Source organism: Pyricularia pennisetigena, chromosome 1 (assembly GCF_004337985.1).
Source record: "Pyricularia pennisetigena strain Br36 chromosome 1, whole genome shotgun sequence".
NCBI lineage: Eukaryota > Fungi > Ascomycota > Sordariomycetes > Magnaporthales > Pyriculariaceae > Pyricularia > Pyricularia pennisetigena.
The window spans coordinates 1,211,855-1,233,179 of record NC_043740.1 but is presented as its reverse complement, the minus strand read 5'-3'; the positions used below and the strand labels follow the sequence as shown (position 1 = coordinate 1,233,179).

The following is a 21,325-nucleotide window of genomic DNA, read 5'->3' as shown; positions in this document are numbered from 1 at the left end:
TAAGCTTACAGTACAGCATATAATAGCCGGCTCGGTTCGCTCATTTGTCGCTCCCGTGTGACGAGTTTTTTCGGGTGCAACATTTCATTCCTTTTACTTTTGCGGGCTTGGCCGGTCAGAAAGCAGTAACTTTACGAGGAAATTTTGTGCAGTTTTGCACGTATTGGTGCCTGCCTGTCTTGTCGACATCTTCTTATAAAAAATAATAAACAAAAAAGATAAAATATTTTTGAAATTCCCGCCTAGGATCTGGGCTTGGACCTTTCGATTGGGCTTGTTCCCATTCTTTTTTTTTTTTTTTTTTTTTTTTTCGACTACATCGGTCCAGTAAAGGGTGGTCTGGGTTCGGACCAGCCTTACCCTTACGCTTTTTCCGAACGCCCTTGCTTGCGTTCGTGCACATACTTTCTCCTAGTCAGCCTTGAGGTGGTTTGCCAGCCTTGACAAGAAGCAAACTAGCCTTGCCGGCGCCGCCCAATTCTCCAGGCCCTTGCATGGCCCCTTAGGAAATCTGTTGCAGCCATGGAGCATCTCGATTGTGTGGTTATCGGCGCTGGTAAGTACCTACCTTTTTGATAAGAGGGCAGAGCAATCAAGAATGTTGTAGCACCCCCCCATCCAATCGCAACTTCATGTACCCCCAGTCGAAGCTTGTGTACCCGTCACCCCAGAACACAAGATTAGCAAATGACCAAAAGAAGGGGGGGAAGCAAAAGCAACAAAAAAAAGAGAAAGAGAAAGACCGCAAAGGCTAACACAAAGAGTCGGGACGATTAGGCTGGTACGGTCTAGGATCTGCAAAGCAGTACCACGCCCAGCATCCTCACCACACCCTGGCCATCCTGGACTCGTCTCCCACGATCGGCGGGGTTTGGGCCGAGCACAGACTGTACCCGGGATTGAAAAGTAACTGCCTCAGAGGCAGTTACGAATTCCCGGACTTCCCCCTCACCGACGACTACGGCGTCCCCGACCGCAAGTACCTGCCCGGTGAGGTCATAAACCGCTACCACGTGTCGTACGCCAAACACTTTGGCATCCACCCCTTCTTCCGCGGCAGCACGAGGGTCTTGAGCGCACAGCACGAGGTCGGCGAGGGCGGCTGGACCTTGACCGTCCAGAGCGGCCATGACGTGCAAGATGCCGACCGCGACCTGCCAACCACGCAAATATTCACCAGGCGGCTCATCGTCGCGACCGGCCTGACCTCCGACCCGTTCATGCCCAGGTATGCCGGACAGGAGAACTACGGCGCGCCGCTGTTCCACTCTCGGGACTTCAAGCAGCACGCCGACACGCTCGACGCCGGCCGCACCAGGCGCGCGACGGTGCTGGGAGGCAGCAAGAGCGCGTGGGATGCCGTGTACGCCTTCGGGTCGCGCGGCATCCCCGTCGACTGGGTCATTCGCGAGTCGGGCCACGGCCCGTGCTGGATGAGTCCTTCGTTCGTGACGCCGTTCAAGAAGTGGATCGAGGCGCTCGTCAACGTCCGCTTCCTGACGTGGTTCAGCCCCTGCGTCTGGGCGCAGGACGGCGGCTACCAGGCCGCCAGGAGGTTCTGCCACGGCACGGCGGTGGGCAGGGCGCTGACGAAGCTGTTCTGGAACGTCCTGGGAGGCGACGTCCTGAGCCTGTGCCGCTTCGACTCGCACCCCGAGGTGGCCAAGCTCCGGCCCTGGACCGACGCCTTCTACGCCGGCTGCAGCTTCAGCATCCTGAACTACGACACCGACTTCTTCGACCTCGTCCGCAGCGGCGTCGTCAAGGTGCACATTGCCGACGTCGACCACCTGAGCCAACGCAAGGTGCACCTGGCCGACCGCGAGGGGACGGTGCTCGAGTCGGACGCCTTCGTCAGCGTCACGGGCTGGAGGGACAAGCCGCCGCTCAAGTTCCTGCCCGAGGGGATCGAGGCCGAGCTGGGCATGCCGCACCTCCCCGCCCCGGAGCCGGTGCCGTCCGACCTGGCCAGCCAGAGGGGGCTGTTTGAGCGCGCCGACGCCGAGATCTTGTCCCGGTTTCCGCGCCTCAGGGACCCGGGGAGCTTCAACAAGCGGTACGTGCCGCTGGCGCAGCAAAAGGGCGTCACGGTGGACGAGGACAAGCTCACGCCGACCTCGCCGACGTCGACGTTCCTGTTGCACCGGTTCATGGTGCCGCCGTCTGCGCGGTTCCTGCGGACCAAGGATATTGCCTTTGTTGGGTTCAACATGAACGTAAGTTGATGGGCTGTACTTTTTCCTCTTTTGCAGTGCCAACCCCGGCTTAAACTGACCGTCTCTCTCTTTTTTTGCCCCCATATGCAGTTCAGCAACGCAATAACAGCCCACGTGCAGGGCCTCTGGGTGAGTGCCTACTTTGACGGCAGGCTGGAACGCGACCCGAGCGCCGTCATCAGCAACGACGACGACGGCGGCGACACCAAAACATGGGCAGCGGAAAAGACGCTCCAGGACCTGCAGTACGAGACGGTGCTGCACAACCGGATGGGCAAGTGGCGGTACCCGCACGACCACGGGGCCAAGCACCCGGACTTTGTGTTTGAGGCGCTGCCGTTCCTCGACACCCTCATGGCCGACCTGGGCCTGCCCGTGCACCGCAAGGGCGGCTGGTTCAGCGAGGTGACGCAGCCGTACGGGGTCAAGGACTACTCAAACGTGAATGAGCAGTACGCGGATAGGTTGAAGGCGTTGGAGGAGATGCCTTGAGGGGGAGGGGAAAGACGAGAGTGGGGTTCTGAAGGGAGGGGAACTGCCTACAATCGCTCTTTTTCTTCTTTTCTTCTTTTCTACTTTTTCTCTCTCTCTCTTTTGTTTATCTGGGTGGGATGCATATTAAAATGCTGGTGGCGGTCACATATAAATGGCCATCAGGCCCGACATATAAACAAAGTATCCAGGTGCTTTAATGTATTTTATTTCGTTTGTTTTAATTGTATGTGTCGCATGCCAATTGAGGGCAGACGATGTGTGTCCGTGTGCTTTGGTGTTCACCTAAAATCCTCCCCAGAAACCCCCAAAACGCCATCTCCCCCACATTGACTTATGGGGGAGGAGCTTGGCTAGTAGCATCACGTGAGCCAATCTTGACGGCGCACTCAATGGAATGCAAAAGCAACAACGAACCATACAGTATTTGCGGCTGTAATACTAGGCTGTGTTTATTAGTATCATAGCTGAGGCAAAAGATTCAGCTCTCAGTCTCGAAAGGGGAAAAAGGGAGGTGGTTTTCCAAACTAGAAAAGTCAGCCGAATTGAGCTTGAATCCATCCCAACAACCCCCCGTCTTTTTTTTTGCCTAGTCTTGACTGTAATTATCCGCCCTCAGTTTTAATTTGGATCATGGATTCTGTCGCAACCCAAACCCCAATTTTGCAGCAGGCATGCCTCGCTGTCCTGCTACAGCCATGTCGCGCTCAAATCCGCATCAGATCACTGCTCAGAAATGCATCGCCAAGTTGACCGCGCACATTGCATCACCCTTGCGACCCGCGGCCGTCCTCGGCGAGGAAGAGCGTGCGGCAATCATCAGTGCGTTTTCGCAATGGAGATGTCGAACAGCCTCGGCCAAACTGTGGTTGGCAGCCCGCTACCCCAACCCAGACTCCGTTCCACACTCATTGATCCTCGGCATGAGTGACCTTGAGGAGGACATTGATAACCTGGCCTTCGTCGCAGCTCGCATGGCTCTTGGTGTTCTCCTAGACGTCGCCCAGGGTGTGGCCCGCAGTCGGATCAACATTCCGACAAAGACGAGCGCAGGTCAGCCGCAGCCGCTGATCTCCAGCTGGGATCACGCCGAGGCTGAATTGCTGCAGAGAATCGAGCAACAACGTGACCTCGATCGTTTGGGCGATGCCGTGGAGCTCTTCCGGCGTTTGGTGATCAGAGACTACTACGGCACCACCGTCACTCAAATTCGGACCCGCGTCGATGACCTCAAGATCGGAGCTTGCCGTTTGAGTCCCCACCCCGTATCGGAATGCCCGCGCCTGAAGCTTTTGGGGAGGTCCGAACAGCAGCTGCTCGGCGACCTTGCCGACGCAGCACGCCAGCTCTGGACAGAGTTTGCAGACCCTGCTCAGCTTGTGGCTCGCTACCAGGTCGAGACGACGATAGACTCCCAGCTAGTCAAAAATCGTCAATTTGAAATCTTCGAGCTGCTCAACGGAATGGTAGGAGAGGCGCTCGACTGCACCTGTGATGTCAAGCTGGGCGGCGCAAGCAAGACCAGGCCTGTCACAACCAAATGGCCCAAGACCCAAGTCCAAGGTTGGCGGTTTCGATTTTCTGTCCTGGTCCAACACGTACGGTATTCCTTGCCGCTAATACGATTTATGCTGCGCGCGGCACCCAATCGACCAAAACTGAGCCAGAAGAAGGCATCCGAAGCAGCCAGAAATATGCGCACCTGGTACCGTGTTAGAGCGGCCATTGTCTGCCGTGGATATCGTCACGCGGTATTGCTGTTTGCTGTCGCAGTCCTCGTCAACGCGTCGTTCAACATTCTTGTGGGCGGTTTCCTGGGCAATGATCCCGTCGCAGATATACGCGTTGCTCTCGCACGGCCAGACCTTCTGTGGTCGGAAACCCTGGAAACGCCTCCATCTTCCTACGTTTCTTTCCATCTACAATTTGCCTCCCTTATTTTTACCGCAAAGATGGCCGCCTCGGGTCTATTGAGTACTTTCTACCCAGGCTCGAGATCGCATGGCGTGGCTGCCATGTCTGCGCCAATTTCCGACTTGCTAAAGGTTGCCTTGATGGCCTCAACGTTGGCGATATTACAACGTGTGTTTTGCCTCGCGGTGCGACTAGTCTCGCTGGGAATTGTATTTAAGGCCCTTCACGGCGGCACTGTTAGGGGCTGGAAGCTTCTCATGACCCATGACCCCACGGGCCCCCGATCCGACCCGTCGTGGTATTATGCAGTGATCCAAATCATCTTTTGCATCGTCAATACCGCAACCCTTGTCACTGTTCTAATCATGCTCGTGTCCAAGCGCCGCTTCGCCTTGCCATTTATGGTGTGGGCGGCGGCACGCTGCGTCTGGTACGCCGTCGGTCACCGCTCCGTCGTCTACCTGCCGCTCGAGGCCGCCAACTTTTTCGTCGCTGTTGGGTTCGCCATCCTGGGTGTTCTGTCCTTCCTCGAAGAGTTTCTCTGGGACCCGGTGCGGCTCGAAGCTAGTCGCTGTCTCGATGTCATGAGTCGGGATGCTGCTTTGCTGGCGTACAAGGAGGCGGGGAAGCGTGCCTGTCACCGTCGAAGAGAAGACGAGCGGCTGTGGCATTTTCGTGGTAGCGCAAAATACTAACTAGCCTTTTTTACTGTAAGATGTGTTTTTGTTTCCTTTTCCAGAACCAAAGTGCGCACCCTGCAGGCCGGGTTTGCCCCGTTCTGTGTCTCTGTGATCACATGTCTAGCTGCCATCCATCGCCTCTACGGCATGCTTTGTAGTTTCCTGCCACTTCAAGGCACCCGCTGGTGGTTGGATTAGGGCTTTGACGCAGTTGATTTTGATAAGCTTTTTTTTTTTTTTTTTTTTTTTTTTTTCGTCTGCGTTGGTTACCACCCCGGCCGCATTAAGTAGCCATTCATGATTAATAAATAAATGAACCTTGGAAATAGAAACTTGCATACTAAATATACATGTGAGGAAGCGGCAAAAGAAGAAAAATAAAACATAAAGGCAGAACGCAAGGTTTCCATAAAAGACCTCTTGCCTTTGCAAGATTGCAATATCTCACTTGATCTTTTATTCATACACGATTCTGATCATCCCCATCATTTTAAAGATTGCTGGGGACACAACGACAGATCATTTCCCAAAATCCCCGGTTCCGTGCCGAGCAAGTCGACAAAAATGCCTTGGATATCACTCGGATTGATATGCCTTTTCTCTGGAGTGCCTGCCCTGGCGGGGTCTCCTTTACTCGAGTCGAGCAGCGATGCCAGACTCAGCTGCAACGAGACCGAGTATGACAGAAATAGCAGCATCATAATCATCAGCGGCAGCAACAGCACCAGCAACGGCACCCAAATCATCACCAATAATGGCACCAGCGCCAGCATGACCATCAGCACCAGCACCAGCACCAGTACCAGCACCAGCACCAGCACCAGCACCAGCACCAGCAGCAGTCCTTCCACAGACGCGAACAGTCCCGGCACCATCATCAGCATCAGTACAACCATCAGCACCATAACTAGCACCAGCACCAGAAGCAGTCCCACTACGGTCACGGACAGTCCCAGCACTGCCACCAGCGACAGTCCTAAAGCTGGTCCAAGTGGTAAGTTGGCATTTGCGCTCTCCTGCTTTTTATCAGTAGGGCAGCATATCATGGTCTGCCCCTGAATCACAAAGATATTAGAAGCAGAAAAAAAAAGCTCTAAACTCAAACCTTGCTAACATCCGCCTTCACCCAACCAGCAGACCTCTTCCGGCCCCCAAACCCCGAACTCTTCAAGTCCCCCGGGCCGGCCGAGACGTGCAAGACCCCGACGGGCGGAGCGGTGGGCCCGGGCGTGGTGTGCTACTGCCAGGGGCACGCCGAGTTCGACAGCTTCGTCGACGCGGCCATCGACGAGGCCTGCGCCAGCTGGGACAACCTGACGCTGTACCGGAGCGAGCAGGTCACCTACGTCAAGCGCCTGACCAGCTCCAAGCCCGTGTACCTCTGGATGGTCAACAACTGCGTCCGGGAGCGCAGGGCCGCCGTCGTCGAGCGCGAGAAGTGCAGGTGGGCCATGCAGGTCGTCAGGAAGAAGTGCCAGTGGCCGTTTTGGAAGCAGAGGGGCGGCCACGCCACCATGAATCTCGATTATGAGATTGGGCAGGAGCCGGACAAGTGCATCATGGCCAGGTTTGATGTTGAGGATCAGTGAAGGAGCGTGCGTTTTTTTTTTTTTTTTTTGGCTTCTTTGGTTTGATGGGTGGTTTAGCGTGCTTTATCAGGTTTTTTGTTGTTGTTGTTCGACTTTCTTGCATTTCCCTGGGGCAAATCTCTTTCCCTTGTTGGATATACTTGAATCAGTTACGAAAGCCAATAAATTGTGCGTTCCATTGACTCTGCCTTGGATTGACTAATAATAATAGAGACTACCATATGCCACAAATGCGTAGGAACCGGTTGGTCAGAAATTGCGCAAACTAGGGACCTTGTGGCAACAATATATTATAGATAAATATCCATTCAACCGGAAAAGTCGTCGTGAGCTATCGTCGGTTTGGCTACCCATCCCAAAAGTGGAGTCTCACGCAGTGCAAGATATGGTGGCAGATGTGGCAACTGCCAAGCCTTCAAGGAAAACGTAGGGGGAAATGGCCAACCACGGGTTCATAAACTAGGAGAGACAAACTATCCACCTACAGTCCTAGAAAAAGTGGCCGCCTCGGTGACATACATGCGCACTTGAGCAGAGGAAGATGAAGCAGGGAAACGAGATAAAACACCCGCGATAAAGACATTTGTGATAAAGAGCTAGTGGGAGGGCTAAACCAGCGGCGATATGCAGGAAAAAAGCTTTCTTTTTTCTTCTCTAGCATCGTGTGTCGTTAATGAAACCATGCTTGTTGAGTGCTAGCAAAGTTTGTGCAAATTTGATCTGCTACTCTTGTTAGTTTTACGAAAATCTCAAAGGCATCAACTATGAATGCATCTCAGGGAACGCTACCGGAAATTCCAGTGGGCCCATTACTTTATGAATGATACAGACGCGGCTATAAGGCATGTTGTTGCACATGGCTCGCGCTATTTCTGGGGGACCGAGTTTCTGTGCCACACCACTAATTCATCAGGAAATAAAAATCACACAATTTGAGTCGAAATAGCCACAGTATGCCTTTGTTGTCGTGGTGTATCTGCCATGCAGCTTGCTACTCCAACATGCTTTTTTCCACGATACTTTCGCCTAGATGCAATCGCAGATGCAGTTGAAATGTATAATGTGATCCTTGTGGTGCTATGCTCTACTGATAGAGCCACCTTTTATCGTGTGAATCTATCTGCAATGATCTATCCTCTTTAACCTTTGCTAATGCTAGTTTTAGTTTTGATGAGCAGCTGAGTGGCAATATCACAGTTTTGATCCCAGCCACGATTTTACTGCTGCTGCAAGAAAGGTGCATGTTCCAAAACTTATTATGCATTGCCCAGCCTGGCCAGCCGAAAAGGTGACGTGAGAGGGAACATTCCTGGGTATAAAAGACTCTGATCCCCCGCCTACATCTCAATCCCAACAAGCCAAGTCGTTATATTTCCAAAATCTTTGCACAGCAACCTTTCCAATATTCATTCAAGATGCGCTACTTCATCTTTATCTCTCTGGCCCTGGCCCTCGGGGCCGCCAACTCCTCCCCTGCCGGGACACCCAGGAGGATGGACACGGAAGTGCCGACCGGTCCTCGCTGGTCCGGCTTCGCCAGAAACAACCAGACGTCCATGACAGCCGCCCTTGTCACCGGCACCGTTGCTCTCAACACGACCAGCTGGCGCGCGCTGCAAACCGAGTCCTTGAAACCCACCCCCACCGAGCCGTGCTATAAATCTACCGTTACCATGGCCACGGCCCCCGACGTGGCCTGCCCCACCTTCCAATTCACCCGACCATTGGGCGGCGTTGAGGAAATGCCCGAGCCCACCACCTCGGCACAGCGGGTTAGTCCCTCGACGCCCAGCGACGACGAGCTCGGCCCCAAGATCGGCCCCTGGAAGCTTCCCTGGAACGGCCTGAACACCCCCATCGACGGCACCGACATCGAGACGCCCTTCGACAGCATCCCCGATCTAGTCGTCCCAGATGAGGAAGACCTCACGGGGTCAGACGGCTCAGGCGAGGGGGGCTTCAAAAGAACAGAGATCCCCGAAGGCTACAACGAGGACCTGATCGAGGAGTTGATGCGCAACGGAATAAGCCGCGAGGAGGCCAAAAGCATGAAGGAACGCCTTGAGAACGGCTCTGACGAGTCCAAGGCCGTAATCGAAGACGCGCGCAAAGCACAGGCTGCCATCAAGGCTCTAGCCAAAGACTTTCGGCGCATGCGTCAGACGCTCTAGACCAACTAGATGCAGCCAACCAGAGAGGGATGACGGAGCGATGGGCTAGTCTCGCGTGAAATAGCTAGTTACATATGGAGCCCATACATGGAAGGAAAGTTTGAGGGATTTTGTATTGAGCCTACATAGCTTTCGGCGCCACAGACAGGTTCCAAGTTTCAATGTATAGGCAGAATATCTAAAGTCAAGAGCTAGTTGTGATAAAGGATTAACTATCTAATAAACTCGACTGTTTTTGAACTGTTTGTGAATGTGATAAAATGGGGTTTGAAACCATTTTGCTTCATTGTTAGCTTGAGATAAGCTGGAAAAGAGGTACTCCGGAAGAGGAGGGCAGGCTAATGCTCCAGGAAGCAGCCTCACGATGAGTTGGTATCACAAGCGCACTGGTGATACATCGTACGTAAGGACATATAAACTACATGACTCAGCATCAAAGTCCAGAGCTAATATCGCAGAATCGGATGGCGTCAAGGCCTCCCACTAGTCTGGCAAATTTATCAAATTAGTTACCATATTCATTGCGTGTGCCTGCACCCCCAAGTAACTTTCTTGATCTTTATCCATTTTAAACCCCAGTTACACAGCTTGGCAAGGACTCTTGTAATCAAGGCTATGATCGTTGCGGGTGGCGAAAGGATAAATTGAATGCTTTTTTGTTATTTATTAAATATATATATATTTCATATATGAACGACTATTCTCAGGCCTGAATCGACTTGTCACACTCTCTGTAACGCGTCAGTTTCTTAAGTCCATAGTTGCCTATTAACCAATAGCTACGCTTATAATGCGTAGACTCCAGCTGCTCCGATGACCGCTCAGTTTCTCCATCTCCTGTCCCTCTGTATATCTAGACTGGCTCCCTGCAGCAACAGCCTGTAGAAAAGGCTTTGATCACCATAATCGGGGCCACGGTCCAGTTTTCTGTCGCTGGCTGTTCCCAGTCCTATCGAACCCATTGGTCGTTATTCGTTAATCTTGGCAAACATGATCGTGGTGTATATATTAACTCTGAATCCAAAAAAGAACACCCATTCTCACTGTATTGTGCCATGTTTGCTTCTCGCCGGCACATGATGTCGTGGTCAAAGGTTTACCTGCCACCGGACCAAGTCCACCATGCCCCGGCGGTAGAGACTGAATAAGAAGATAAAGACCAAAACAACCTCCAGCCACCCCGCAAGACACTTTGTTGTGCCGCTTTGCCCCATAAGCCACATGGGCCGGGGTATTACCAATGCTTGCTGAATCTCACAAGAACCTCCGTCGCCCTGTAAGATCCTTAATACGACCGTCGATGGTGGTGACGCAGGGTAAATGGGGGCATGTCGAGAATCACTCAACAGTCCATCACGGCAGACCTCAAAAGGTCAGACCTGGACCCAGGCTAGGAAATAATTCGTTAATATTTCATCAGATTATATGTAGTGCTCCCAGCTTGCTCGCTCGGCACAAAAGAAGGAACCCCCACATCCAGCCCATTTATCCTACGCAAAAGAGATATACAAGACGGACAAGCCGCCCGCCGCCAGCAGGCGCACCCAGCTGGCACCGTCGGTCATCCTACCCGCCGCGTTCTTCTTGTCGGCGCTCTGCACGCCGTCGCCGCTCGATGCGACGGTGCACTTGCCTTTGGCGTCGGACGGGACCGCGTTGGAGCCTTGGCCGATGGCGACGATGTCGCCGTCGCCGCAGTTGGCGGCCTGCGCGAGGTGGAGGTTCCTGTTTTCCTGGTCGTAGACGACGTAGGCGGCACGCAGGAAGCTCGCCCCGAGAATCGGCTCGCCGCGCTGGCTGGCCAGGGCCCTGACGCCGAGGACGCACACGTTGCGGGAGGGCCGCCAGATGAAGTCGGCGTAGCCCACGCGGATGACCTTGTCGCCAAAGCCAAAGTCGATGGTGCCGTTGGCCGACGTGGCCTTGTCGCAGTCGACCTGGTAGAAGCCCGAGCGCGAGTCGAGGGTGGCGCCGGGGAAGGCGTCGCCGATGCCCTTGAACAGCGCCTGCGGCAGCTGGCAGACGGTGCCGCCGCTGTCGAGGAACACGGCCACGCCCTTGGTCAGGCCCTTGTCGAAGACCTTGCGCGACTCGCCGCCCGACGACGACAACGAGATGGATGTCATGTAGACGTAGTACCTATCTGCGCCCTGCGGGGTCTCCTGCGGCGACAGCATGGGCGTCTTGGACAGGTCGCCGATGAACTTGGTCGTGTCGATCCCGCCAAAGATGACGGCGCCCGTGCGGCTGTTGACGCTGCGGAGGTCCAGGCTGAAGGCCCGGCTTCGGATGTGCCTCTGCTCGACCAGGCTCTCCAGCAGCAGGGAGTAGTTGCTCTCCCGGGGGCGGCCGAGGCGGGGGCCAAGGCCCATGATGCCCATAAAGATATCGGTCGACTGGGTTGCCACGCCAAAAGTCTGGTTCTTGATTTCGGTGTTGCCTGGGGAGAGGAGTTAGTGTTTTTTTTTTCTCTCTTTTTTTCCCTATCGCAATAGAATAAAAAAAAAAAAAAAAAAAAAAAAAAAAAAAAAAAAAAAAAAAAAAAAAAAAAAAAAAAAAAAAAAAAAAAAAAAAAAAAAAAAAAAAAAAAAAAAAAAAAAAAAAAAAAAAAAAAAAAAAAAAAAAAAAAAAAAAAAAAAAAAAAAAAAAAAAAAAAAAAAAAAAAAAAAAAAAAAAAAAAAAAAAAAAAAAAAAAAAAAAAAAAAAAAAAAAAAAAAAAAAAAAAAAAAAAAAAAAAAAAAAAAAAAAAAAAAAAAAAAAAAAAAAAAAAAAAAAAAAAAAAAAAAAAAAAAAAAAAAAAAAAAAAAAAAAAAAAAAAAAAAAAAAAAAAAAAAAAAAAAAAAAAAAAAAAAAAAAAAAAAAAAAAAAAAAAAAAAAAAAAAAAAAAAAAAAAAAAAAAAAAAAAAAAAAAAAAAAAAAAAAAAAAAAAAAAAAAAAAAAAAAAAAAAAAAGCAAACACTCACCGCCAACAGTAACCGTGTCCGCCACATAGCTGAACTTGACATCCCCAGACCCGTACGTGATGGTTCCGTTCCTACGCAAGTTGACCGCAGTCTCGCTTTTGCGGGGCTCGTAGTGCACCACGGCCTTGCACATCGACGTGCTCAACCGGTTCTCGATGTTGTTGCAGTCGGGATTGACCCAAAGCTCGGACGAACCAGTGTCGATGACGACTTCAATCTGCTGCTTCGGTGTGCCGATTCCAATCTCCACCGAGTAGATCAACCCGTCCTCGATGTTGGTGACACCCGACTCTACCGACTGGCGCGCCTCGAGCTTGGCCAGCGACACGATGGCCCTATCGATCGCCGCGTCGCCCAGCGCCCGGCGCCGCTCCGAGGTGTGCAGCGGGTAGCGGACGTATCCATCGCCAAACTCGGCCGCGCCGCCGTCGTCAACCTGGCGGTGGGCGAGGAGCGGCGGTTGCGGCGACGAAGGCTGGTCTCTGGCGACGACGGCCGCGGTGGCGGTGGATACTGCAAATAGCAGCCTCAGCGCGATAGGGACCATCCTATTTTTTTTTTTTTTTTTAAGGTCACACACAGACTCGCTCCTCGCTCTCAGCTCTGGTTGGATCTTAAAACAATAATAATATTTTTGGTCGGCCGCACCAGACGAGAAAGTCAGCAGAAGCCACCAGGCCGCTGCCCCCAGTCCGAAACAGTTGTCGTACCAGACAAAGAGTCGTGTTAGGGCCGGTGCTGCAAATCAATGGGCCCCTACGTAAAACCGCGAGCACATTACGGCTGGTAAAGTGAAAGACGGGGACGAGAAAAAATAACTGCCCCAAAAAATACAAACAAACAAACCAAAAAAAAATAAAGGAAAAAAAAAAAAAATAAACAATACAAAGAGACTAAAGCTACAGATTAAAGGGCGGCCTGACAAGAGGAAGATGACGACTCAAAAAAGAAAATGGGAACCCCGAAAGAGAAAACCCCATCAGGGAACAAGAGCCGCCATCGTCATTTGCTCCCCAGCAAAAACAGTGGTCAGCCTGCATGGTATGCGGGGAGGTCGGGGCCCAGCTGAGGGCGGTAGCGGGCTTGGCGTTGACCTCACAGGTGGAGATTGTTTCGTTGGTTGGCAAGCAAGGCAAGGTGGTCCAGGTAGGGCGGTTCGATCCTGCCTGGTTGTAGTCTGCCTTGGTTTTAATGGGGGAGGGGGGGAGTTTTTGCCAAGTTGACCATTCAAGAGGGCCAAGTTCACTTTGATCGCCATGCGACTTTGTTCCTTTCGCTTTTCTTGGGCTGTTTTTGATGAATACAATTTACAGGACGCTTACACGTGCAACATGTGGCCATGGTTCGGCGTCTGAACGCCTCCTAGCGTGTCAAGCGTGTGCCGGCGGAAATAACCAAAAAAGGAAAAAGTTTACGGCTACCGCTGCCGAATTTTGTGGGTCTCCTCTTCAAAGCATTGCGCCCCCTTTTTGGTGACGCTTCTAAGTTTATCGAAAAGGGGACAGAAATATCTGGCCTGGACACACATTTCCTGTGGTTCCGAGACGGGATTTGTGCCGATCTTACAGCATGTTATCCAGGATGGCATCTGTTGTTCATCTAATCTGTCGACAACAAAAGGCCTGGCACAATTGGGTTCCACGAGCGTGCGGCCGTGCACAGTCCAACGCATTTCGGGCTTGGGCGAGATTGAGGCGTTCGTCGTTGGCAAGTCCAGGTGGCGGGCTGTCTTGGCAAACAACAGTTAAATTTGACAAGAAGCCGACCAACCCGGCTTGGTATTCAGTATTTCACAACGCGATTCGATAAAGATTGATTAATTGTTTATGATTTTTTTGTTTCTTTTTTTTTTTTTTTTTTTTTTTTTTTTTTTTTTTTTGTTTCTTTTTCCTATTTCCTTTCAGCTGTTCTGACTCTCCCTTTCAAACCGAAACATGAACCGGTCGCCCCTACATTACTCGGTGACCTGGATCGTAGCATTAAAATAGTTGAACCCCGTCACTCCCGAAGCCTGCGCAGCACAAAACTGTTAGCACTCGAGTCGACAAACCAGTAGAAACGGCAGGAAGAGAAACTTGCACCAACGAGGTAGCTAGCGCCTGCGACGAGCTTGTACTGGCCCGGCGACTGGTCGGCCGGCACAGTGATCTGCACCCCGACGGTACCCGACGGCGGCACCTTCACGTCGGCCGCGTTTCCAAACAGGTTCGTGTACCCGATGAAGCGGCCGACGCAGCCGGGACAAGCGCCCGCGTCCACGTTGGGCGACGAAAGGCCCCACACCACTCCAAAGTCGTTGTAATTCTGAATGTAAATGGACGAATTGAGCTCGGCGGTGAAGGCCTGGCCGCGCTGCACCGTCGCGGGTGCGCTCATTCCGTTGATGTAGGCTGCGGCGCCTGCAGCGAACGAGAGGGCGGTGGCGAGGAGCTGCATTGTGATGTGGGTTCAATGTGTATTTTTAGATTGATGAGTATGTAATGGCGAGCAGTTAAACTTTATGTATGCGATTATGTACCAGGTTGAACTGATTAATTATTTCACGTGTCGGATTGTTGGTTTGCCAGCGAGAGAATACAATCGGCAACTATGGTAGCGCTATTCCCTCCGGCTTCATTGAGGTGCGTATGGATGCCTGAATATATACCACAATATTCATCGGTCACAATAACTACGGCAACTAGAATAGAGTCGCCGAGGTTAAAGGATGTATCCCAGCAGCTTGTTCACCCTCCCTCAACACGACCTGAAAATACGATCTCTGACGTGGACTCGAAGGTTAATGCAGACCAAGGAGCGCCGATCTGAGGGGGTCGTCTCCGCTGTCTCTTGACTCGATGTACCGTTTGCCGCAGAACTTAGGTGATGCATTAATTAGCTGCTGCTGCGGTACAGGTACATCTGCAACAGGACCAAAATAGGGTCGCTGGATATCATCGTTTATTTTGCTGCGCTGCATTCCCAATCCCCAAAAGATTCCCGGGACCAAAAAGCAACACGAGATCATCCTCAGGAGTCTGCTGGTCATGAGGCTGCGGATAGGAGAAACTAATCAACGTATCACAGCAAGCTATGCAGACTTCCATCTTACCCGCTCAAGGCCCCACTGCCGCACAGAAGCTGATGGCAGTTGCCTCCTGGATCCTTGCCACTGGCCGCACGCTACACTGCGCTGAATCCCGCCTCTACTTGGTATCAATCCAAAGCTAAAACCTCCACGTGCTTCTGCATGAAGAGGTTTTTATCAATCCCAACACCATAGAATATCAGGAACGCTCAGCAAACATCAAGCATACTACGTTGGTTGATTTGTTCGGTCATGGCAATGGCTGGCAGAAAACGATCCATTTCCTCTAATTGTGAGGGGCAAATGCAGGGTCCAGCGGGAAAGGGGAAAAGGGGGGTTCCCGTTTTTTTTTTTGCGCAGTGATCGACCTACTGTAATTGCGCAGAAAATCAAGACGCTAGAATTGACAAACAAAAACACTTGTCGCCGATGACATCAAGCTGCACCAGTCGAGTTTCCTCCAGTCGTTGACAAGGCCCCACAAACAAGACCACAAGCAAAAAAAAAAAAAAAAACTTCAACCTGTCGCATGTGGGGCTTCTTGGAAATGCGCTGACATCACCACCACTGTCCGCATTCTATTCCATTCCACCCAGAAAAGGCCCCTCCGACTAATATTACAAATCCAACTCTCGAGGAGCAAGTGGGTTTTGCTCAGCCAACCTTACCTCCTTCGTTAGTACCGATCTTTAATGTTTCAACCCTCAGCCCTACCTGCAAGTGCCATCCCATGTCACCAGTGGACGAACGGCTTGACATTAGATGAATTACCAAAATTAAAGGAGAACACGATCGAATCGTCTTCGGATGAAGTAGTCCACCCAGTCTTATAACGTTGGGCTCCACATCTCCGACCCCCCTAAAGTCCGGCCCCTAAAAATATCTACTCAGCCACGTCAACCCTTTGTTTTATTTTATAAATATCTAGACGAATTTTTCACTTTAGAACTTGCATTTTGAAGATTCTTGCTCCAAACTTTCCAATGAAACAGTACACTGAAAATCAGCTTCTTGCTGCCATTTCTGACATAAGAAATGGCAAATCAGTTCACAAAACCTCGCAAAAATGGGGTATTCCTCGGAGTACCCTTCACGATCGTTTAAAGGGGGCCCAGTCAATTCAACAAGCGAAAAGATTTTGTCAAAGGCTTTCACAGGAGCAGGAGACCTATTTGGCAGATTGGGTACTTGCGCAGGCCGCGTTAGGCCTTCCGCCAACGCATCAAGAACTACGCTATTTTGCGGAACGAATTCTTCAGGCCGCCGGAGAAAGAAAAAGCCTTGGGAAACATTGGGTTAGCCGTTTTATAGCCCGATATCCAATTTTGAAAACCCAAAGGCCCCGGCGAATAGAAAATGCCCGGGTTAATGGGGCTACAACCGAGGTAATTAAATCTTGGTGGTCCTATTTGAAAAATCCCGTTATCGATACTATAAAACCGGCCAACCGTTGGAATATGGACGAAACAGGTATAATGGAAGGCAAAGGATCTAATGGCCTGGTGTTAGGGCGTAATAAAATCCGGCCATTACAGCGAAAAGAGCCTGGAACGCGGGGTTGGACGAGCATAATCGAATGTGTATCAGCTACGGGGGCTGTTATACCTCCCCTCGTTATATTTAAGGGGAAAAACGTACAGCAACAATGGTTTCCAGCTGATTTAAGTCCTTTCGATACCTGGCAATTTCATGCAACAGAAAACGGGTGGACAAATAATGAAACAGGTATCGAATGGTTAAAAAAGGTGTTTATTCCAAATACCCAACCTTTAACTCCTGAAAAGCGTTTATTAGTTCTCGACGGCCACGGATCACACGTCAGCGACGAGTTTATGCTTGTTTGCCTCCAAAATAATATTCAGCTTTTATATTTACCTCCTCATTCGTCGCACGTTCTTCAACCGTTGGATTTATCGGTTTTTGGGCCGTTAAAGGAAGCTTATCGACGTCACCTGGGATTTGTAAACCAGTTTTGCTGTTCAACGGTTGTTGGGAAACGAAACTTTCTACTTTGCTATCGAAAAGCCAGATCAAAAGCATTTATAGCAAAAACCATTCAATCTGGTTGGCGTACGACGGGGTTATGGCCGGTGAACTTGGCAAAACCACTTTTAAACCCGTTTTTATTAGAAAATAGCAACGCCAACGTCGAAAAAGGTAGAAATAACGGCTTCCAAAGGGATAAAACACCGGAAAGCCCAAACCAAAAAATTAACGACCAATCTTTACTTATTTGGAAAACCCCTAAAACGACCCGAGATATTCGACTTCAACTACAGGAAATTTCCCGGTCCGAAAAAAGTAACGCCACTTCACGGCTTTTGTTTGCAAAAGTCCAAAAAAGCTTCGAAACCAAGGATATCTTATTGGCTGAAGCTCAGCAAAAAATCAGTTTGTTAAAAGCAAAATTGGAGGCGGTACGGCCGGTCAAAAGGAAAAGGGTAATTCCGGATCCCAACGAGCTTTTGGTCAGCAAAAAAAACGTTTATGAAGCACAGGAAAATAATAGGGACTGTTTAGAGGATTTGAACGATGGAGAAGAGGTTAGCGAACCGGGAGAGCCTGACAATGATTGTATTATTGTGCGTTGATAGGTTTACATTTAAATCGGTTTATAAAAGGGGTATTTCGTCGTTACATTTTTCAAGGGGGCCGGACTTTAGGGGGGTCGGAGATGTGGAGCCCAACGTTAAACCCCAACCCCACCTCCATCCATCCTTTACTTACACTCCAATATACCGATCCCACTAGCAGGCTACAAGCCCCCGAGACGTGAGAATCAAGTCGCAGCAATGCATGGCTTCCGCTCCTTGGTTATGGAGACCGGCGAGCGATCCGGTGTTCACCTTCTTCCTTACAACTCGCCAGGAATTAGATTTCTAGCAATAAATAGCAAGGAAGTGATACAAAACGACGGAAGCCCCAAAATTACGTCAATTACAATCTCACACAGCCTGCTTGGCAAAACTCTGTTGTCTTGACAGGGGTGTCATGCGAGAAACGAAAGGTGAACAGGTTCGCCAAAATTGCTACCAATATTGACGGTTCGAGGTTTCCGAGCCAGATCCATGCCGAGACCGCTGCGCAGGTAAATGCTGTCGCAGAACTGACGAGAAATCCCCTGTAGGATAGATACATTTCCTTGCCAGGCCTTGACCGACTCCACCTTTGCTGTGTCCCTTATCTCGTGAACAAGTCGAGTATTCTATAAAAAGCAAAAAAGACCGGGAATCCTACCCCTAAACATGCATCCCGCCCGAGATCCCCTTTTCCCCACCGATCGACCTGAAAATAGAGTTGCTCACATTTTCCCGGCCGTCTCCTGAGCTTCGCGCTCCTCAGCGCCAGGGGTCTTCTCCCGATCATCGCGCTCCTCGTCTCCGTCGCGGCGCCACGTCGCAAACGCCCGCGCTGGCAGCTGCAGCTCAAACATGGCATCCACGGCCTCAACGGTGCGGTCCTTCATCTCGGGGATGAATAACCACGACAGCACAGTGCCAACCAGACAGAGGAACGCAAAGAGGAACCCGACGCGCGCGCCGCCGTTGCCCTGGTCCTGGTTGTAGATGTAAGGGAGGACGATGCTGATGACGCCCATGACGAGGTTCGCCGCGACGCCGGCAATGCCCTGGCTGCGTGCACGGAGGCGGAGCGACGACGCCTCGACGGCCACGACGTGCGAGGCGGGCCAGGCCGCCACGCCGACCACCGAGATGGTGATTATCATGGCCACGATGACGTACCATTGCACGGCCGGAAGCGTCGATGGGTAGCAACCGGCGATGCCGATCGAGGCCCACATGACCGCCGCAAAGGCCATGGTGGCGGTGATGAGTGGTCGGCGGCCGAACGTGGTGAGCGTCCAGAAGCTGGCAAAGTTTGCGAACAGCCCTATGACGACGCCGATGAGCGTGAAGAGCAGGCTGAGGCGTGGCGGGACGTTGAGGACTTGGAGGAAGTAGCTGGCAGTGGAGAAGAGTGGAAGGCCGAAGAATGTTGGGATGACCCGCGCAAATAGAATGATCCACGAGCGGCGGTTGTCTGTCCCTTTGAAGCACTCGATGTATCCCACCTTTCTGTTGTCGCTTTGTTCGCGCTCAAGCTCGATGATGCGCTTCAAGCCTTCCAGCTCAGCATCAATGCTGCCATCGTCCCTTGTAGACCCCAGTCGTGTCAGACTTTTGCGCGCAGCATCCAAACGGCCCATCCGCACAAGCCAAGGCGGGCTCTCCGGCATCAGAAGGGCGACAACGAGTGGTATGGCGGTAAAGGGCCACTGTGTTGCTAAGGCGAGCCGGTAGTTGACCATGTACTTGACCTCGAGGACGGACTGGACGACGACGGCGCCGACAAGCTGTCCGAGTAGCGTAAAGATGGGGTAAAGTGCGATGCCAGGCCCGCGGAGCGCCGGCGGGAGAACCTCGGATTGCCACGTCTCGACGGTGCAGAGCATCATGCCGGCGGCGAAACCTTGGACTGTCTTGGCTACGAGAAACACGCCTCGCTGTGCATCGATCACGCCCGCCTTGTCAGAAAAGAAAGCCGCAGCGACGCAGGCGGCCGAGAGGAGACTAGCGGCAGCCACGGCGGCTCGACGTCCCACGACATCTTGAAGCAGGCCTGCGGCGAGGGCACCAACGATGGCGCCGATCGGAATTGAGGCGTTCCAAAAGCCGAGCCAAAGGGCTGGAAGGATGTATTTGTCACCGTAGAGCGTGCCGAACTGAACTTGGAAGGCGGGCAGGGATGCCACGTTGGAAACGATGCTGAGGTCAAAGCCGGTGAGGATAATGCCTGACGAAAGGGCGAGTTGCCAGGCTGATATCCAGGGCCATTTGCGGATTGCTTGGATTGCGGAGAGCTTCTTGACTGTGCCGCTATCCTGATGGATGTGGCTTGCAGAAGAAGTCGCCGAGTGAGGAATGGTTGGATCATTGGCGTCGGATTCGGTAGGTTGAAGGAACGTTTCAATCGGTCTGACGACCTCGCTGGGAGGCGGGGATGCCATAGTCTTCGTTAGTCGGTTTCGTGTCTGGTCGTCGATGTTGTTGAAAGAGAGGTCAAAGAATTCAAGGTTTCGTGGCAGACCATGAGAGTGCAGACGACAGGAGAGATATCCAGTCAGAACATGGGGAAAGTTCTCTAGTGTGAAATGTTGAAGTTTTCAGGAATCATTGGACGTGGGGTGGGACGAACTCTTGATTTGCAGCCGGCCGAGACCTGGTCCGGAAAGGAAGGAAAGTGAGGGGAGGGTGAGAAGGCAAACAAAAGGAAAGGGCGAGGAGAGACGTGGCTGTGATGAGCATCCCGTCCTCATTTGAGCAGATCGTGTGCCGTCTAAGCTAATCGTGGTACCTTGGTGATAGGCAATTCTAGAACTGGACTAGGTAGGTAAGAGTGTCTAATGTAGGTACAAGATAATCGTCAAACGTTACGCCAACCAGAACGACGACCACCTTCGGGATATTCGCGGTGTGGCGTCTTCAAAGGGCACAAAAGGCGGCCTTGGTGTGGTGGTACGCGATTAAACCCTCAGCCAGGTAGGGTAACACTCTCTTAGGCTACCTGCATTAGCGTACTTTGGAGTGTATTCTCGAATTTGAGAGCCGGGTCCAAGCCAGCTGAATTTTCACTCTACCCTCACTGAACCCCGCCCAGTTACGGACGTAAGCAGGGTGCCTGTGCCTTAGCCTATCAAACCCCCAAATAAATGGTCATTTGAAAATTGTGTATGCAGGCATCAGTAAGCGACCTACAGGGCCAAGTTAAGTAAATCTGCCAATTCATACCCTAAGCAACAGCAATAGTTATTAAAAGAAGTTAAGGCTGCTGTTATCTTTCCTTGTTAATGTTGGCGATTTTTTTCCCCATGTACGTCTAGTTTTCTTACTTGTCAAATAAGAAGGGCGATTTTTCGGCGAATCTCTGGCTTCTTCACCCCGAAAGATCAGTTATGGGAGCTGCGACATATTCTCTACCATAGGAATTATCACAGTACTCCAATGGCAACGTGTTTATAGCAATAAGAGTCTTGGAAACGAAGGTAATATATTTTCCAGTAAAAGCGTTCGTGTGCACTTGTTGGCTATAGCGAATATGAAAACATGCCCGAGTATTACAGCCGAAATAAATCAATAAAATAATAACATACGAAGCACAATAAAACATGGAAGACGTATACCGGAAGGTTATAGTGAACGTGAGGTTTTAAATACGGAAAAGTAATAAATGCA

At 51.3% G+C, this 21,325-nt stretch overlaps 8 protein-coding genes across 8 annotated transcripts; 5 read left to right on the top strand and 3 right to left on the bottom strand.

Annotated features, from left to right (window-relative positions):
- Positions 1-522: 522 nt before the first annotated feature.
- PpBr36_06933 (uncharacterized protein) lies at positions 523-2,708 on the top strand (the record flags this gene model as incomplete). The annotated part of the gene is made up of 3 exons (XM_029894075.1): positions 523-556; positions 763-2,216; positions 2,307-2,708. The coding sequence occupies 3 exons, from the start codon at positions 523-525 to the stop codon at positions 2,706-2,708; spliced, it is 1,890 nt and encodes a 629-aa protein (XP_029748425.1).
- A 698-nt stretch (positions 2,709-3,406) lies between these two features.
- PpBr36_06932 (uncharacterized protein) lies at positions 3,407-5,317 on the top strand (the record flags this gene model as incomplete). The annotated part of the gene is made up of 1 exon (XM_029894074.1): positions 3,407-5,317. The coding sequence occupies one exon, from the start codon at positions 3,407-3,409 to the stop codon at positions 5,315-5,317; it is 1,911 nt and encodes a 636-aa protein (XP_029748424.1).
- Positions 5,318-5,866: 549 nt separating this feature from the next.
- PpBr36_06931 (uncharacterized protein) lies at positions 5,867-6,891 on the top strand (the record flags this gene model as incomplete). The annotated part of the gene is made up of 2 exons (XM_029894073.1): positions 5,867-6,296; positions 6,437-6,891. The coding sequence occupies 2 exons, from the start codon at positions 5,867-5,869 to the stop codon at positions 6,889-6,891; spliced, it is 885 nt and encodes a 294-aa protein (XP_029748423.1).
- Positions 6,892-8,306: 1,415 nt separating this feature from the next.
- On the top strand, positions 8,307-9,062 carry PpBr36_06930 (uncharacterized protein; the record flags this gene model as incomplete). The annotated part of the gene is made up of 1 exon (XM_029894072.1): positions 8,307-9,062. The coding sequence occupies one exon, from the start codon at positions 8,307-8,309 to the stop codon at positions 9,060-9,062; it is 756 nt and encodes a 251-aa protein (XP_029748422.1).
- Positions 9,063-10,390: 1,328 nt separating this feature from the next.
- PpBr36_06929 (uncharacterized protein) lies at positions 10,391-12,548 on the top strand (the record flags this gene model as incomplete). Its single annotated transcript, XM_029894071.1, has 3 exons — positions 10,391-10,434; positions 10,543-11,514; positions 12,035-12,548. The coding sequence occupies 3 exons, from the start codon at positions 10,391-10,393 to the stop codon at positions 12,546-12,548; spliced, it is 1,530 nt and encodes a 509-aa protein (XP_029747952.1).
- Positions 10,553-12,572, bottom strand: PpBr36_06928 (uncharacterized protein; the record flags this gene model as incomplete). Its single annotated transcript, XM_029894070.1, has 2 exons — positions 10,553-11,502; positions 12,026-12,572. 2 exons carry the CDS (start codon positions 12,570-12,572, stop codon positions 10,553-10,555), a joined length of 1,497 nt encoding a protein of 498 aa, XP_029747953.1.
- A 1,407-nt stretch (positions 12,573-13,979) lies between these two features.
- Positions 13,980-14,461, bottom strand: PpBr36_06927 (uncharacterized protein; the record flags this gene model as incomplete). Its single annotated transcript, XM_029894069.1, has 2 exons — positions 13,980-14,036; positions 14,111-14,461. 2 exons carry the CDS (start codon positions 14,459-14,461, stop codon positions 13,980-13,982), a joined length of 408 nt encoding a protein of 135 aa, XP_029747824.1.
- A 3,932-nt stretch (positions 14,462-18,393) lies between these two features.
- On the bottom strand, positions 18,394-20,100 carry PpBr36_06926 (uncharacterized protein; the record flags this gene model as incomplete). The annotated part of the gene is made up of 1 exon (XM_029894068.1): positions 18,394-20,100. One exon carries the CDS (start codon positions 20,098-20,100, stop codon positions 18,394-18,396), a length of 1,707 nt encoding a protein of 568 aa, XP_029747825.1.
- Between the last annotated feature and the right edge of the window lie 1,225 nt (positions 20,101-21,325).